Below are 18,780 nucleotides of genomic sequence, written 5' to 3'. Positions count from 1 at the left end.
ATTTTTGATAGTACTCAAGGTGTTTTGCCTGGTCTTATAGATATATGACTCTGCCATCATGCAACTATTTCTTTGAGCTATCCATGCTTAGTTGTATCTACCTGACTGTTCTATTGCTCCATTGTTCCCTACCCATCCCCTTCTGGGTGTTAGCCTTGGCTCCCTGCTCTTTTCATACTAGCAGCCAAAGTTTAGAACACCTTTCCATGATTCCTTACATTTGAACTTTAGAAGAATCCTAAAAATATTCTTCTTTTATGAGCTTACAGCCCTGCCAGTACTCTGCTCTAATCTAACGGCAAAATACCAAAGTTCCTGGGTAACCGCACCCTCTAAGAAATCTACCTAATAGTAATAATAATAATGCTAATTGTCATGAGGCTAATGAGGTCTCTTATATTTTTGTCTTTTTTATAGGAGACCAAGATGTAAGATATACGGCTGTGAGCAGCTTTATTTTCCTGCGATTTTTTGCACCTGCGATTCTCTCTCCGAATCTTTTTCAGCTTTCGCCACATCATCCAGTGAGTATGGTTTCTCATTTGTTTGATGTTGCATCCTAGGGTGAAACATGCAGCAACCAAGTACTAGGCATGTGGAATAATTTTATGTACTGTGTTGCAGATCATGTATGAACACAGAAGCTGCACTGTAGGCAGCCTCCTTTTCAATCTGGTAGTGTGAAAAGGGAGGCTATCCTAAATTATTTGAAATCCTCCATGTTTCCTGTTGTGTATGACTAGACTACATGGACCCGGACTGAGTAAGTTCAAAGTCCAATACCACAAATGTTTCTTGAAGAACGCAGAGAGTAAGTATTACTGCTGCTGGGCTGATAATTCTGTCACATCGACACCTCATTGCAGACATCTAACCTAACCTGTGCAAAACACAGAGGGACACATGAAATAAATTAGTGTGCACTCATTTGAGAGTGATGGTTCATGGTACAGAGTTATTATGTGTGTGGGTGTTTAATGAAGCTGGTCGGTACCAGCTATGAGCACAGGCCCAGTTTATATTATCACTCTCGACGCTCTAGGAAGCTTTTATTTTGGCAAAACCTAAACTCTCACTTTCTGTCAGAGCACACAGTGCTGTTAGTTAAAAGGATTACCAAAAAATCTCTCAGCTTTTGGTGAGAAACTGGTCATAGAGTCAATACTGTCTTGTCCTCTGTGGGAGAAACTGCCAGATGAACTGTAAACCATAAAGCCTTCCTGGGAGACGGAGTTGTTATGCCCGATAGCAAGAAGGAAATCTGTTGGTACTAGTTTCCAGATATAGCGGGTACCCAGTAGTGGCTCCTGGGGGGAGTGCTGTGGGGCGGTGGGGTGGGGCAGGGTGGGGGGTAGTAAACTCCGGCATACGGCCGACCGGAGTTACGTACATAAATAAAGAAATAAAACGAATTACATTGCGCACGCTGCACCGCCATTTGGGTACCACTATCAAAGGTCTATGAGGATCCCATCCCTGTCTGGAACATGTGGCTACGAGACAGATCTGTCTGCTGGTTTCTTCACATTTTAGTTTTTTTAATACAGTTGTTAATTATCTATGTTTGATTTACACTTGTCTGTGTCTTTCTTATTTACTTGTTTTTAAGACTTTGGTCCTAACTTGAGAAGGGCAGTTATGGTCCAGCCAGTGATGGAGTTGGGCTGTTCTTCAGGGACAGGCCCTCTTGCGTCAGAGATAGCTCAGCTTGAACATATTGTTAATACCTATTTTATTTTAGTGCATTCCCAAATGGGAAAAGTACAACCAGGCATAACTGTTACTAATGGCTTGGTGTTATGTTAAGAAGTCAAAATTGTGCAAATCTGACAACCCTTCACATCCAGCTAGCACTACATAGTAGACAAACCTATTGATTTTGGAAAATCTCACACACAACTCAACCTTTCACATTTTACAAGCAACCTTAATCATGTAAGGCAGAGAGACAAGCAACAGTTGTCAGAGATTCTATAGGGTTTTAAAAACAAAGTGCCAGATGTTATGAGCAACTAATTTGCTCCTAAAGCCTTAAGTGATTTGTCCAATATTCCTGTTACCTCAGGCCAAAACTGAGAAGTTCTCTTACTAGTTTTCCAGGCTCATGGCTTAACAACTGTTTTTCATGTAATCTAGCCACTAAATAACAATGTTGCTATATATATAAATGGTTTTTATACCTATTTTTGTAACTTCATTGAAGAAAGAGTGTCTGTTGTTACTATTCCACTCTATCTTGTTTTAGAAAAGGGGTTTAAATATCCCTTTCCCCAATGCACTTTTTTTTGCATATTATTTTGGCACTATAGTCTCTCTCAATCAACCGTGGCTCATATGTTCTGTTGCTGCTTCTTTTCCTTTTTCTGGGTCAGTTTCCCACTATTTCCTGATGCAGTTACACAAATATATTGGAATAAGTTTTATTGTTTCCATATGCCTTGCAGTTGGCACGCAGTGATAAAATAGGATAACCATAATGGGAAAGAAAAGAAAAATTAGGAAAATACAAGGACTTTCCTGAATCGCCTAACATTCACAGTCAAATTTCCTACTTGTAAGGCAATATAATATAATAAAAAATAAGATGTCCTCATCTATTGGTCAGTTAAACAGACAGTGCTTGACATCTAGCTGTGTGGATAGGACAGTAATAAATAAGGGTGAATTCAGGAGATGTGGGTGCTTATGGGTTTGCCTAGCTGGGCCAATTATTATTTTGAAATATGCATATTTTTAATGGGTGACATTGGGTTTTAACACATCTGGTAAGTTAAATGGAATACTGCCCTCACGCCTTCAACCCCAAGAAGAAGCATGGCACGTTCATTCTTCCACACCAACTCACTGATGGTTGTTTTAAAGGGAACCTATCTTGGTTCATCCCACTCTCAAACTGTCATAGTATATGAATAATAAATTGGTACACTTGTGTGGCGCACTTTTAATATTCTTTTACCCAACTCATTGGTGCTCGTTTTATGGACCTTGCTGGATTTGTCAGGATTCAAATTTGTTACTATCCTACTACATACAGATATCTGAAGTGGCTGTAGTATTCTTCTCAAGTTTCTTACCAACTGATACTACGAGTATAGTTACTAAATAGGTTATCTTTCCATGGATCCCAGTCTGATTTATTTAGTGTGATCTGCACCTACAAATGAGACACTTTTTGTTCCAATTTCCAGACTTAAGACAGACTTAAGACAGTCTTAAGACAAACTTAGGAAGACAGACTTAAGACAAACTTAAGACAGACTTAAGACAGACTTAAGACAGACTTAAGACAGACTTAAGACAAATTTAGGACAGACTTAAGACAAGCTTAGGACAGACTTAAGACAGACTTAAGACAGACTTAAGACAAAATCCTAACTTTACTACTACTACATGCCTTCTGTGAATACCAAAAGTAGTAAGTTTAGGATTTTGTCTTAAGTTAGCTCTGTGAATCGGGCCCAGTGATTTAGCACTTCCAGTGATAACAGGCTTACACTCGAGGAAGTTGCATGAGTTGATCCACAATGATAATCAGTAATAACAATCTTTGATTCACTCTTAGTTGTGATCAGTTATGGAAAAATACCAGTAGAGCAGGTCATTTTTTCTCCCATAACATTTACGTTTCACTTTATTTCCTAGGATCCACAGACATCTAGAACCTTAACACTTATTTCCAAAACGATTCAAACGCTGGGAAGCTTATCAAAATCCAAATCTGTAAGTGTCATCAGTTCTTTCTTTCATATTCACAATGTGTAGATCACTCTTCGAAGGATACAATGTGTGTGTTGGGTTCAGTGGCACTAGTGTGTAGGACTAGGGACCGTTTGGTATGTGTGGGATGTGATGCACATCAAACTGCTGAGATAAGGAATAACTAGACATGGAAAATGTATAAACAAAAAAAAAAAGAAGAAGAAAATTGAGCAGCCACTGCCATGTTGATATTTTAAGGTAACTCGACTGCGAGGCTCTGTAAAACAAGATGTGCATCTCTCCATTATTTTGTTTTGTGTAATATTGAAGACAGCAAGCTTGCAAATAAGCGGAAGTTATCTATAAAAATTGACTTATTGGGTAGGCTAGCCTATAGATTTAAAGTCTGCTTTTTGAATTTGATGGTAATCATTACAGTCTGATCCAGTGGTGGCTCGCACTGATAAGGGCAGTGTGGGGGGGGGCTGGAAGTCGACAGATGAAGGATAAGTAATATTTAAAAACAAAAACACTTACTTTGCGCTCACCACATCGCCTACGAGTTGATGCGGCGAGTGCAAAGTAAGTGGTTTTATTTATTTATTTATTTAATATTACTTATCCCACCGTCTGTCGACTTCAACCATGCCCCACCCACCCTGCCCCACCACTCTTGCCTGTGCGAGCTGCTACTGGTCTGATCCCAGTTTTGACATTACTGCTGAATGGTTTATGGACGTGATCATTCTCGTGCATCATATGCAGTCCTAGTTATCTACTTTCTGTTACAGAAACTTTTAGAAATAACATTTTGTGTTTCGTTACTGTCAAACCACACACACTGTCATCAAAATATAATTCTACGTCCACTGCTGATTTTTGCATCTTGATTTTATGTATTGCTTGCCTTGTTTAAATGCTTCTGGAGTGTGAAGAAACAGGTCAAACCTAAAAATTACACAACGTCTCTTCATAATGTATGTGAAGAGAAGAAAGTGAGCATGCAAATCGTGTAGGAATTAGGGGTTTTTAATGTTACAGTAATTAACTTGCATGTAAGAACTCTATACTTTTTTCCTTTTCGGAATGCAGTTTTAAAATCTGCTATTATACTTTCTCGTTTCAGGCAAGTTTCAAGGAATCCTTCATGGCTTCCTTTTTTGACTATTTTAATGAACAAAAGTATGCTGATGCAGTGAAAAACGTAAGTCAACCTGAATGCTGTTTTATAGAGCGCTATAATGTTCGTAAGAAGATGTGAAAGCTTGATAGAAATGCAAATGTCCACCACAGTCCTTTGGCGCTATTTAGGTACTACCTTGCTGTTGAAATTAAGGTACAATTTCCAAAGATGGTAGTTTAAATTACATCTAAATCACTTTCCTCCGTTGCCTTTACTTGGTGTTCTTTCTACCCTGTGCTTCCTTCCCTCAACAACCCTCTACTTGCTCAAACATTATCACCCTATTTTTTCACTTAGCTCCAGTCCCTCCTACAACCTTATAGTTGTTGCTCATTGAGAAGAGTACACTTTACACATCCTTTTCTCAGTCAGAAAGTCACTCTCTTCGAGTGTCCGTGATTATCTCAGGTGCTCAAAAATGCAGTATTTCCCTCACAAAAACGACAGCCATGATAATGCATGCGTAAGCAGGGGAAAGCAGCCATTACATTGCGGCTGTTACCCCGCATGCCATTACAACACAAGCGTTACCACGCATGCGTTGTAACAATGCGTAGTCTTTACTACGCATTTTTTTTACAACGCATGTGCTTTTACCAGGCATTCCTTTACAATGAATTTTGTTCTAAAGGTATGTATGGTAAAAGCACATACGATGTAAAAAAATATAGGCAATCCACGTCATTGTGAGGAAACAGAGGCTCTTCCGTTTCCTCACAACAACGTGCAGAGCCCCGCAGACTGCAGAAACAAGGAGAACCACGAGGAGACAGAGGAACCACAAGGAGAGACAGGTAAGGGTTATTGGGGTTGGGTGGAGGGAGTTCATGGGTAGTGTTTTAGGGTAGGGTTAGGGGGCCGTGCAAGGTAGTGTTTTAGAGCAGGGAGAGGACTGAGGATCGTGTGAGTGCCATGCAGGGGTAGTGATTTAGGGTTTAGGGTAGGGAAAAGATTAGTGGTCAGTGGGAGGGTCATGCAAGAGTAGTGTTTTAGGATAGGGTTGGGGGGTCGTGCAGGGTAGTGTTTTAGGGTAGGGGGAGGACTGGGGGTCAGGGGAGGGTCATGCAGAGTTAGTGATTTAGGGTTTAGGGTAGGGAAAGGATTGGGGCTCGGGGGTCGTGCAGTGGTACTAATTTAGGGTTTAGGGTAGGGTAAGGTACTGCAACTTACCTTAGACACTTTTACCAAGTATATGCCTTTACCACGCATTCCTTTGCGTTTAATAATGGTATGCGTGGTAAAGGCATATGCGTGGTAAAAGAGTGCATTGTAGTGGTAGGTCGTTGTAGGGGTACTAGTGTAGTAATACCCACGTTGTAATGTCACGCGTGGTATTAGTATGCGTAGTACCACCATACATTCGTAAGCAGGCATTCTTACTTACCCTCCTAAACAGTACTCCACCACTTGTGCTGAGCACCAAGAATTGGGATAGGAACAATTGCCAAACTCAGAACTCACTGTTGATTTTAAAATCCTTTGCTTCCTTAGTTATTTGCTCCACTACCTTTTTGGTAGGTCCACGCTATGCAAATATCACATATGTTTTAATTAATATTATGTGAATATTTCTTTAGCTGGCCACTCCCACCAACATGTTTTGCATTCCGAGTTCTCTAACATATTCAGACTATTTTTTGGAGAGATAGTAATATTTATACCCTGTACCTTTCATTTGAAAGCAGTGCCACGTAACAATAATATCAAATATACATCTGTAACATTCTAAAGTTAGTGGTTAGAAGTCAAATGCAGTATGTTATGGTTCTAAGATATGACTAGCAAGATCAATTGCAATGGAAGTCAGTGTTGTAAAGCATGTAGTTATCCTAGTCTCAAACAAGTGTCAACAATATCATGAAAAATGATAAATCAACGAGTATGGAGTGCATAGGAGGGAACGGCTGAGATAAAGAGCCTTGCCTCTGGAAAAGCACCATATCACATATTGACCATGATTTTGAACATTAGTGACATATACCCTATGCATTTTTTTGTTTAACTTGTGTCCTCAAGAAATCAATATAATCTAGTTTGTAAGAACCCTTGTAAACCAGACTTGATATAAAAGGACAGAAAATCCCCTTTTCACAGCATTTCTTGAGATTAGTGGTCTACTAATCCTGTTTCTAGTTTCCATACCATCACCGGAGTAGTATTTCATTCTTTTGAGAAAAGCAAACTATGATGGATGGAAATGCTTCAGTCAGTCAGAACTATAGGTAATTCATTTTTGTTTGGCTCTACCATTACAAAAGGGACCTACAATAGGAAAATCTGTCACACAACAAACACGTAAAATTAATTACACTAATTCCATATTTAATCTGCAATTAATTAATTAATATTAAGTAACATCTAATTATTAATTCATTAAACATAAATTACTTACCACCCTTTACCCCTATAAACCCCACAACCGGCCCCTAAAATTAATTACACAATTTCCATAATTAATTTCAATAAATTAATTAATGTCAATTAACAGCTAATTATTAATTAATCACAAATAAATTACTTCCCACCTTTAACCCCAATAAACCCCAAAATGTGCACCTAAAATAAATTACACAATTCTCATAATTAATTACCAATTAATTAATTCATTTTAAATAACAACCAATTGTTAATTAATTAATAATAAATGACTTCACACAATTAGCACTATAAATCTCAATTCAATAAATATTAATAAATAAAAAATAATCGCTAATTTAATATAATTAAATTACTTCCCACCCTATTCCCCTATAAACCCATAACCCGCTACGGAACTAAAAAACACAAAATTCAATTAAAATAAAATGTATAATTACTAAAAATGTAACACAGTTATATTAAAAAATATAAACCATACTTATACAAAAAATACATCACATACATTTAAAATATAAACTAAAATACATAACACTAACTAAATAATCAATATTTAAAACAATCATGGGGGTAATTACGATGGTCGATGGCCTTCGGTCCGTCCGCTATCGTCCTGGGGTTGGGGACCGCCCGCCTATAAGGCAGCGGTCCCACACATGTAATTACGATGTGACCGCCACCACGGCAGTCGCATCTGCTATATTTAACATTGCAGCGGGTGCTTCTAGGTGCAGCACTGTCTCAATGTTAAAAATGCACCATTAACATTTCCCTGCACTATGTGGCAGGCACCATGCAGTGTCTGCCACATGGTGCACGGAAATGTAGGAGAGAACCATAGGTGCCCCCAAGTGGAAATTCAAAGTGCCTGGGGTCAAGGGGGGCCCGCTATGGGCCCCCAAATTCCATCCCTACCAGCCTTTCCATGTCAGGTGACCCACCATGGAAAGGCTGGTGGGGATACTGCATCCTAATCAGGCGGGCCGTGCCTGCTAGGCACCCCTACCATTCTGGGGATGCGGGCGGTCCGACAGGCAATCGGAACAATTGCTACTGTCGACCCAAGGAGGTCGGGCTTTCCACCCGCAAGCACACCGACTGCCATCACAATCTGGCGGGCGGGCAATGGCCTCATGATGGTGGTGAACCCGCTACCGACAGCCTATTGGTGGCAGGTTCACCGCCATCGTAATCAGGCCCTATATTTTTGCAAACAATATTAATGACTTCTATGTTTTTAAAATCGATATTTCTTACCTTAAATCGATATTCTTGACCACGATATTCTTGCTGATGATATTTCTCACTCACGTAATTTAGGACTTGACATTTCTGTATGTCGACATTTTAAACTCAATATTTTGTCTGCACACCAATCACTTTAAGGAATGCGCACCTTTGTTTTGGAGATGTCCACAATATGGAACTATTCATAGCTACTGAGAGCAAACATGTCTCCTCAAATGGCCTCAGGCTTCAAACCTTGCAGGTAGTGCAGCAATTAGATGCCCCTTTCGGATACCCCACAATAACTGTATATGGTGTCTGGGGTTGGGAAACACCACAAAAGCCTACAACTCCTGCACCTCTATGCACCCTAGGGCCACTGTGGAGTAGAAGCCCAAGTTATTTTTGGCTAAGGCCAGCAGGGAAATGCCCAATGGAGCGCATTACGAAAGACTCCCTCTGACAAAGGTAGGTCATTTTTCAGGAATATTCTCTTCAGAGTTCCTTCCACAAAAAACACAAAAGGTGCTATAGGGAGTAGAAGCCACATCTTCCTCGAGCAAGAGATACTGTTCCCAGCACCATTCAAAGTCTCGATGCTGGGCAGACTCCTGGCACCTAAGAAGTCGAGACCGTAGTTCCCTGGTCTTTCTTCAGTCCCCATGTATGTCGCGGCTTTCCAGCTAGTAATACTGTTTCTTTTCGGAATGGTGCAGTAAACCTTTGGGCCACTCCCCAGGGTGAGGAAGGGTCTGTTCCTGTGGTTTTGGTGATTCTGGTGGCTCAGAACCAAATGCGTTCCAACACCACGCCTTCATGGGTTTGGCCCCTATGCTTAAGGTAAAACCAAAACTGACTAAGGCCTTGTGACTCATTTATATGGGGCCCTTTGTGACACCATCCCTGAAGACACTGGTGGCACTGCTGATGAAGTGAGCAAGAACCACATAGTTAATAGGGCGAAATATATGTGTGGCAAAGAAGAAGGTGAGAGGTTATTACATGTATGAGCCATTGTCAGAGCATAGCTCCCCAGGGCTCAAAGATTTGTCAACTTGAACAAAATAGTTGGTTCAGATGCTTTCGCAATGGAAGATAAAGTCTACCAATGCATAGAGTATGATGACTCAGAAGATGATCACCTCCTGCCTACTTATGATATTGATGCCTTTATATGGGTTGACAAAATGTCAGTGGCCTAGACACCTATCCATAAGGGGACATTTCTTACCCCTCTGACCCTGCCTCAAAGGAGGCCTTGTCTTTCACACCAATTGCTCAGAAGGCGACGGAGGCCTTGGAACTGATTTTGACCTCTGTGGAATTGAAGTCACATATTCTGATACAACTCCTGCAACCTCCCAAGTTTCTTTAGAGATCCTGCTCCTAAGTAACAACACTTTTCCAGACCCCATAATTACTGCAACGGGAAACTGTTTTTCGGTCCAGCAGCCTGCAGAAAGATCACCGGATGCCATTAGACTGCTCCAAGTGACCTATACTTTTTGTCCTTTCATGCATCATCAGAGAATCTGGTGATTCGAACATTGTCTTCAAAGGAGAACCCCAATGCCTGTTGTGTGGCTCCTCCAGATATGGAGTCCAAGAAGCTTGATGCCTTGGGTTGGAAGATGATTTTCTTTGGCAGCTTGGCTTTCCACACTAATGCCACCTGCATTTCAGGTCTCTATATCCATGCTTAAAGTCGTCTTCCTACCAGAGCACATGAAGAAGACTTTTTCTGACCTGGTGAGTAATGGCCTGGGTGTGTCAAAACAGATCCTGGAATGTGGTTTTGACTAGCCAGAGGCAGTTTCTCATTCTGTGAGCCTAGCCGTCATGCTACATAGACATGCTTGGATGTGTTCTGCAGAATGTTTGGAAGAAGCCCATGCTCATAGATATACCCTTTGACGGCAAGTGCCTATTCTGTTAGAAGGCCTCCTCCTCCTTTAAACGTCTCAAGAACAACAGGCTTACGGCTCTCATCTTAGGGCTGGCCTACCCTGCTCTTCAGTTTCTCCAACAGTATTGGGAGTTCTGAGATAATTCTAGGGCTGTACTGTCCAATTAATGGCAGCTGTCTCGGCCCTGCCAGGCACAACCTCCGCTTCTTTCAAGGCAGGGGTGGATTTAGGAAGCAACACCATCATGACAAACAGATCCAGTCCCGACCTTCCTCTGAGGTCTGTGCTGCCTCAATACTCCTCTGACTCTCCTCTCTCACAACACCATCTTCTAGTGTGGGGGACGGTCTGCCATTTTAGTCACTCAGTGAGAGGTGATCACAATGGACTGCTGGTGATCCAGGTGATACGCTGAGGCTACACTCTTCCCATCATTTTCTCCCTTTCAGATAACCCCCTTCCTTCAGAGCGCGATCATCAGCTTAAGCTGCTCACGGAGGCAAAAGTTCTGCCCTTGCTGGCAAAAGGGACCATAGAAGTGGTGCCTCTGGAAGAGAAGGGCACAATATTTTACTCCCTCTGCGTCTTGGTCCCAAAGAAAGACAGAGCCCTAAAGCCTATCTTGTATCTTTACCTCAGCTTGATCCTGTTGGCTTTGACCATAGGGGATTGGTTGGTGTTCCTGGACCTCAAGGGGGCCTGCATCTATCTTCTGATTATCACTTGAGTTTCACAGTGCGACCCCAACTCTATCAGTTTGCAGTCCTCATGTTTGGACTGGCAACAGCACCACATATCTTTCCAAATGTTCTGGCAGTTGTAGCTGCTTTACTGTAGAGGTTGGCAGTCCTTGTATTTTCATACTTTGACACTGGTGAAGGCAGTGTCTCCTCCACGACCTGGCTTTACCTTGTTTTGTGTTTCATTTTCTTGATGGCATGTCCTTTTAAACTAAAGCATAGTTTCCTGATTCGTCTCATTGCATTGAAAACAGTTTTGTTGGAAGCAATTATTTCTGCTTGCAGTATTCGAGAAATTCAAGCTCTATCAATTCGTCCACCCTTCACTGTTTCCTAACCCTTCACTGTTTCCTAGCCAGCCAGGTTGGTTCTTTGTCCTTCCAAAGTGGCTTCTGCTTTAAAAAATGCACAGACTACCACTTGTCCTTCTTTCTTCCATGCTCCACATCCAACCAAGGGGGTGGAACATCTGTGTCAGCTGGATACCAGGCATGCATGTCATATTGCATTAAACCCACACTACAGGACAGAGTTGATTGCCAACTTTTTGTGGGCTTCTCTTGAGGGAAAATTGAAAAGGCGATGACCGAATGTGCTATTTCCCATTGTGTCATCCTCTTGTCCTGGACATGCTACACCGTGGCCAAGAGAAACCACCCAGAGGGAATTTGTGCTCATTCCACCAGTGCTATGGCTGGTTTGACATCCCTTTCCAGAGACATCCTGGTTCCAACATCTTCCAATCAGCTATGTAGTCATCCTTACTACTGCCTTACATCCATGACTTCCTTGACTAATCAGCACTACTAAGTCCCTCCTCCCATGGAGTTACTGCTTTTGGGATATTTCTGATAAATACATAATCTTCCTGCAGATTCCTCACCACTCTCACTCTTCCCCAATGAACTAGTGCTATGATTAGGAAGATCCCACATTATGCAAAGCTTTGTGCTGTACTGTTCGCTGTCATGCCTCTTTCATTACTTTCTGCACACTGCAATGGGGAGCGTAAAAAATGTCATGAACTGATGCAAGCTCACCACTTAAAGCCTAATATGCCCAATGACTATATGTTCAGAGGCATGTTGCAGCTGGAGTGTGGTGGTGACACCTGGCACCTGGTAGCGCTGGATAGCCATTTCTGGAGAAAAAAAACTTCAGACTACTCAGAAACCTGGAAGAAGTTTACATAAGGTGAGGAATCAGCAGGAGGAGGAGTATCTACCAGAAACATTATTATATAAGGTGTTTCTTTTTTCAGGATTGTAGCGAGCCTTTTAACATGGATGTCATTTGCTGAAAAAATAAGAGAGTATCAGAAATGACATCATGCACACTTTCACCCACAATGGCATCACAGAAAGTAACATCACATGACACTGATGACATAGACGGAAGTACATTAATGAAGTAAAGAAAAATGAAAAATTAGCAAAACGTAGAGCTAAAGGGCCAACACTCACAACTGAGGAATTTTTGATCTCAGTTCTAAGTAAGTCATCATTGTGTTTAACTTCCTGTTCTGTAATTTTCATGCTAGTATACAGGAGTTGAGGATACCTCTGCAACAGCAGTGCTGCATTGTACCAGAAGCATTTGCTGTAACAATTGTGAGGCTTGTACTTAATATTCCAGTGGAACTGAAACAACCACTACAGCTTCTTCAATCACTTGTTTCCAGTTGACTGTGTGAGACTGCAGCTAAAGCATCTGTCATAAAGTGCTGGGAGTCAATTATTGTAGTGATAGCAACATACATAGAACTCACTGCAAACCCTTATCACCCACAGACCAATGTAATAATTAAGGAACTTATGCACAGCTTATAGTGCAGCTAGGGCTCAACTACTGTGCAAACAGCATTTTCTCCTTCCTTTAAGATTTCCTGCCCGTACTTTATTATTGAAGACCCCTCAAGTCAGTAATGTGACTTCTGCCTATTTTCATCTGCTGAAAGCAGTAAAGGACTCATCCTTGTCTCCCCCTTGCTGCCTTCTCCATGTACAACAACAGTGGTTCAGGCCTTTATTCCTGCATTGTTCACAGCTATGCTTAGTGTCATGGCTTGTGGTAATATCACTTATCTTGCCTACAGATTATCCAGAATGCTCTTGTGCTGCTGATTAATGGCTATCCCCAGCAATTCAGCGTCTACCTTGTACGTAAATTTCCATTTGCTCCCATTGGTGAAGGACATCAGCTTCAAATCCTTCTGTATTCTGAACACTGCTCTTTTGTTCACTTCCACCTTTGAAGATACTTGCTGGGGCACACCATAAAGTTGTCTTCTTTGACATTTTTGCAAATATCTAAAATTCATTGTGCTTGGATAGCTCTTCTTTTAGTCCTTTGATCAATGAATGATCTTACACTATTTTGAGGAAACAATTCCCAATCAAACTTTTCTTGAAACAAGTACAGTTTCTAGTCATTTTTCAGAATTACAAATGATGTTAATGGGTGTGCAGTGTACTCTAATAATACAATGTTCATTCACCCACAAATCTGATGACCGAAAAGTGGACGGACACACATTCCCACATCTAAATGTAGATAGAACAGAGCTGCCTAGAAGATAAATCAGGCAGTAGTTGGCCAGTGCACTAATTAGGATTTACCACTTTGTAACATTGAATTTCCTGATACTAGTTAAGAGAAGGTGAGTGGAAATGTCGCTGCTTGTCGACTACTGTTCATTCATATAGTTCCCATCGTTTTTATTAATAGATGTGTTGATTGTTCAACAGAGACTGCAAAATCCCACTGCAGTCATCAGCTTCAAAGGAAATAATAAATATTGCAAACCAGTTACAAATGATCTATTATTGTAACCGAGCAGTTCATTGTTCTTAGTAACATTAATTCTACATGGGTTTTTGAAAAGTGATCACGCATGTCTGCATATCTAATTACCTATAATGTAGAAATAAGCTCCTCATAAAGATAATGTTAGCATTGACAGTGATGTTTTTTTTTTAAATTTAATATGGTATGTCTTAAAAGGTTGATTGAACTGTAGACTTAATGATACTTATAGTAAGTTTAAATGAAGTCATATTTCTTGTCGTTTGACCTTTCCGTACATTCTCTAAAGTTTCTAGATTTGATTTCATCTTCTGGAAGAAGAGATCACAAGAGCATCGAGCAGCCTATACTTCTTAAAGAAGGGTATGTAAATGATTAAATGAGACAGTTTAAACATTTGTGTGAATTGAGCCTCTTACCAGTCATCTGAATAACAATTCTGGATTATATTAATTATTTTAATATTAATTTGGCAAAAGGAAAGAAATGGCACAACCTAAACTTTATTCATGCAAATCTTCCTGCACAAAAATATGTTTTAGTGATGTGGATACAATAATGCAAGACTGTCAAGAAGCCTCTAACATGCATATTAGCCTTAGCTGGAGCTTTTAATTCAGAGGTTTTACTTTCTAGGCTTTTGGATACGGAATCTGGCTATTAAGATGGATTAATGGGATGCTGTTGTCCTTGATCCTAGTTACCACTGATGATCAGAGCAAAAACTGCATGCTGTAAGCAAGTGATCACTTAATTATGGTTAATGGTTGTTTATGATCCTATAGTCTCAAGGAATAGCCAATATAGCTCCTGGACTAGGGACAGTCATGGAGTATGAGTTTATTAGTAATGCACACTGGAATTTGATTGCAGGTAGAACATAAAGTGAGAGCAACAATTTTCTCACCTGCTTTATAAATGGTCTTGGTTAATATAACTTCTAGGAGCATAGATACTTATAGAATTAGACAAAAAGTGGGGGGTGTACGCCAACTGATAGTGGAAACATACAGCCTATCTGCAACAAGCAGATGTAGGCAAGCTGGGATGGTTGGAATGAACCTTGGATCATTGGAAGCCTATGTGTGTGAATCCATATCATTAAAAGTAATAGAAAAATTGCATGTATTGGGTATTGGTTTTGGTAAAATTCTTCAATTCGGGAGGAATGCTACCAAACATATATCCCACTGTCAATAAAGGAGTATGAAATCAATTGTGGTGAATTAGCACTCCAGAATTGTTGTTGTCGGAACTGGGAAGACATGCAAATATTAGGAAATAACTGTAGGTGTCTACTGAATGTAGTCATGGCATGATATCATGTTGAACCTGGTTTGATCCCCTGATTTAGAATGCACATTATTTGTTTTTAAGCCGGTAGAAGTTCCATTCCTGAGAAGCATTTAATATTGCTTAGTTACTGCAGGGAAATAAAACATTGGTCAATCAAACATTTCCCTTAGTAGCTAAGGGGAAAAAAACATTTACAAGCGTTTTTAAACTAATCCTGACTTTCTGATGGATACTTCTGGCAGATTCATTACTTTGTGAATAACCCCAAGGTGCCAGACTGGATCTGGAAAATTTGTCTTCAGCAATGGCTCTTCAGCGATGACAGTTGCGGCTCCGTCCTACCATGTTGTGTCTACATAAGGTTCTGCCTGGCACTCTGGCAGCCATTCCTGTTTCTTCCACACCATGCGAATGTGGGTCTAGGCCTTTTCTTCAGTGTCTTACTGAAATTCCTCACTCATTGATGGACAATGATTAGGTCAAATGTTATCTACTAAGATTTCAGAAGGGGAATGAATGCATGTAATAACCTTATTGCAGATGTGATAAGGAACATACAAAGTGAATGAATTCAGCAAAGGCCCTAATAAATTGTTCTGTAAAGGATTTGGGCGAGTATACTTGAAGAATATAGCCATGCACATTTCATCAACAGAGTACCCCTTCAGTTACCAGCAATAATATGAATGAAGACACGATGCTCGGTCGTAATAAAAAACAAGAAAGCGGTGGTAAATGATATAGGTAGAGTTTGTTTCAACAGTAATCTTGGCATTATGGAGGGTGGCAGGGCCTAGTGGTGTTTATAGACTCATATTCTATATCCTAGAGATCTCAATTTGCACTCTAGATTCTTGACCACATCTACTTTTTTTGATTACTTGAGTATAATTTTAAGGTGTTCACTTACAACAACCAGGCTGGCTTACCCCTCTTCCGCCATTGCAAAACTAGTCTTGATATATAGTTTGGATCATATCCAGTGGATTTATAAAAAGGGGTACACATCGACTTGCACTATGGGACCTATTATATATTCGACAGACTTCACTAGGGTAAACACCTACCTGTATTTATGAGGAGTGAGAAGAACCTAAATGTGTTCCTTTCCGCACATTCTCCATCATATATTTCCAAAATGTCTCCTAGCTCGTCAGATTTCTGCTAACTGAGAGTTTTCCCCTGGAGTTGATTCTATCATCACTAAAGAGATTAAGATGATGTTTATATGCTGTAGAGTACACAATTTCCTTTTATCTTGTTCTTGTGGTGTACCTGTATGGTATATATCAGTGACTTTGAGTCGGATCCTGTTCGAGCTGTATCTGCATGCAGGTTCTGAAACCATTTACAAGCACGTATTATACACCATGCTGACACGGTAGGTCTTTGACCTAGCAGTGATGAACACTTCTCTTGAGTAGTCTGGATTTCAGAGACGTCATCCTTCATTGATCAGGTGAATTTTTCTATAGCCAAAAGGAGCATGGAATATAATGAACCACTTTATCTTTCTACCTTTCTTCCATCACAGCTGTTGTTACCTTCAAATTTGTCAATTTCATCACCAATTTTCTTTTTAGATAGCTCCTAACCCCCACCCAGCAACATTGTTGCTATTGTTGTGTGTATTGGTTTTATTGTTTTGTATGAAGGTGCGCCAGTCTTTCCGTATGCCTCAGACCCTGCCTATGCTATCTGTGGCTTATATGTATAGAATAGAAGAAGTACTACTGCGTCGAATGAACCACTCTCACAAATTGTGTTTTTCTAAGTGCATTTAAAACTCAAAAAATAATTGTGTAGCAAATGTTTGCGATTTGTGGTTACAACCTACGGTTTTATTTGCTGACTGTTGTCCTGTATCTAACAGGTTTATGATCAAGCGAGCACAAGGAAGAAAACGGTTTGGTATGAAAAATTTCAAGAAGAGATGGTTTCGGCTAACAAACCATGAATTTACCTATCAGAAAAGCAAAGGTATTTTTTTTAAAGAAAAGTATTGTACAATATTTGGGTTTTACGGGTTGTTTTCATTTATTTCTCTACTTTTGAGGAATTAATAAAAAGTAATGGCCCTGTGAGGTTTCTGTATTAGTGGTGAGATATAGATGTTCATTACAGCCAAAGACCGTGCACAGCAACTGCTGTAGTTTTATTTTATAACATTTTGTAAATTGTTGAAAAAATGGTTCTTGGGGCTACGAGCAAATAACATACAGCACACAAAATAGAAGAAATGATAGCAGGCAAATGATAAAAATTACAAAATATATATTGTTCTAAAAGCCACTGAAAACATCTGCGACATGCATATAGAAGAGTGCACATAGCTCATTCATATCAATAACGTACCTTAACATTTTTGAGGTTTACATAATTTTTCATTGAACTCAAAGATCCTAATTTGCTAGATAAATTTGCATATGTCATGTTCGGCACTGCTGGTTAACAGCCTCATACCACTAATCTAGGTCTTTGAAGTGGTGGCAAAATGGTCACCCATGAGGTAAAATCTGCTTTGGTCATCATGCTACTCATCCGCTAATCCCTTGATAGGGTGGACAATTGATTCACCATCCAAGTGGCACGCAGGTATGCCTGTGTGTAATCGGCATACGAATGGAATGGAATTCCAGGTGGGATCACTGACAAAAATCAATGAGTGACATTGCATGCTCATAAGTGAAAGGGCCTAGGCTACAATGAAAGATGCTGAATCCTTTCAGATTAGAGCTAAGATTTAGTTCTACAAAGCAACACATTAGAGCAAAGTATTGGTCTGGTTCCTGCTTGTGTTTACAAGGGGATGGTGAGTTATACAGCTTCAAATCTTATTTCTCAAAAAGTATTGTTTTACACTTTTTTGATTTTTTTATTTAGTGACAAATAGGTGTAAAGAACTTTGCAATATATGGTCCTGGTCACATACCCCTTCCCTATGTCAGAGGACATCTTTCCAGATGAGCTTTGAAAGTACTTCATTAACATGAAGCAAAAAAGTAGAATTCAACATTGATGCTTCTTTCTCCAGCACACTGTTATTCTCTGTAATACATGCGCCCTCATCATCTATCCCTGGATTTTCCAAGTCCAAAAAGTTTCCTCCATGGTCTCCAAACCTTGCTGAACCTTTCGGGGCACCTCCTAAAAGTGTACATGACTCTCTCATCAGATGTTCACAGATCCATGTTTGAGCACCATTAGTGTACAGTGCGTGGCATTTGAATCCTTAGTTTTCGTGCTACATCTCTGAAATTCACCACCGTACCCAAGAGGGCTAAGAGTTTGGAACTTTACATAAGGTACAGGTTGCCACATGCACCAAACATAACATTCTTGGCCAGCAGGTCATGGGGGAATTCCCAAAGTCATGCCCAGTAAACATATACTATTAATCTAAAACATCTGCATTTTGGCACATTGTCTTATTATAATTTAAATTGGGTTGCGTTGTGCCCACAGTCTCTATGACATGCAGCATGGAGAAGTTTCTAAATATTCTGGTGTTATGTCCCAAGTGCATGGCTGTCAAAAGTATCAAAAA

General features: G+C 40.2%; 1 protein-coding gene across 2 annotated transcripts in view; it reads left to right on the top strand.

The window, feature by feature from the left end:
• RASA3 (RAS p21 protein activator 3) overlaps positions 1-18,780 on the top strand; it is an 886,845-nt gene that overhangs the window by 678,137 nt on the left and 189,928 nt on the right. For both annotated transcript variants that reach the window (XM_085622738.1, XM_085622739.1), the window contains exons 15-19: positions 418-524; positions 3,643-3,720; positions 4,826-4,903; positions 14,227-14,300; positions 17,107-17,213. In XM_085622738.1, coding sequence (XP_085478864.1) covers positions 418-524; positions 3,643-3,720; positions 4,826-4,903; positions 14,227-14,300; positions 17,107-17,213 — 444 coding nt within the window. The remainder of the gene's footprint in view (positions 1-417; positions 525-3,642; positions 3,721-4,825; positions 4,904-14,226; positions 14,301-17,106; positions 17,214-18,780) is intronic.

This window comes from Triturus cristatus, chromosome 8 (assembly GCF_964204655.1).
Source record: "Triturus cristatus chromosome 8, aTriCri1.1, whole genome shotgun sequence".
NCBI lineage: Eukaryota > Metazoa > Chordata > Amphibia > Caudata > Salamandridae > Triturus > Triturus cristatus.
This window is presented reverse-complemented; position numbering and strand designations above follow the sequence as displayed.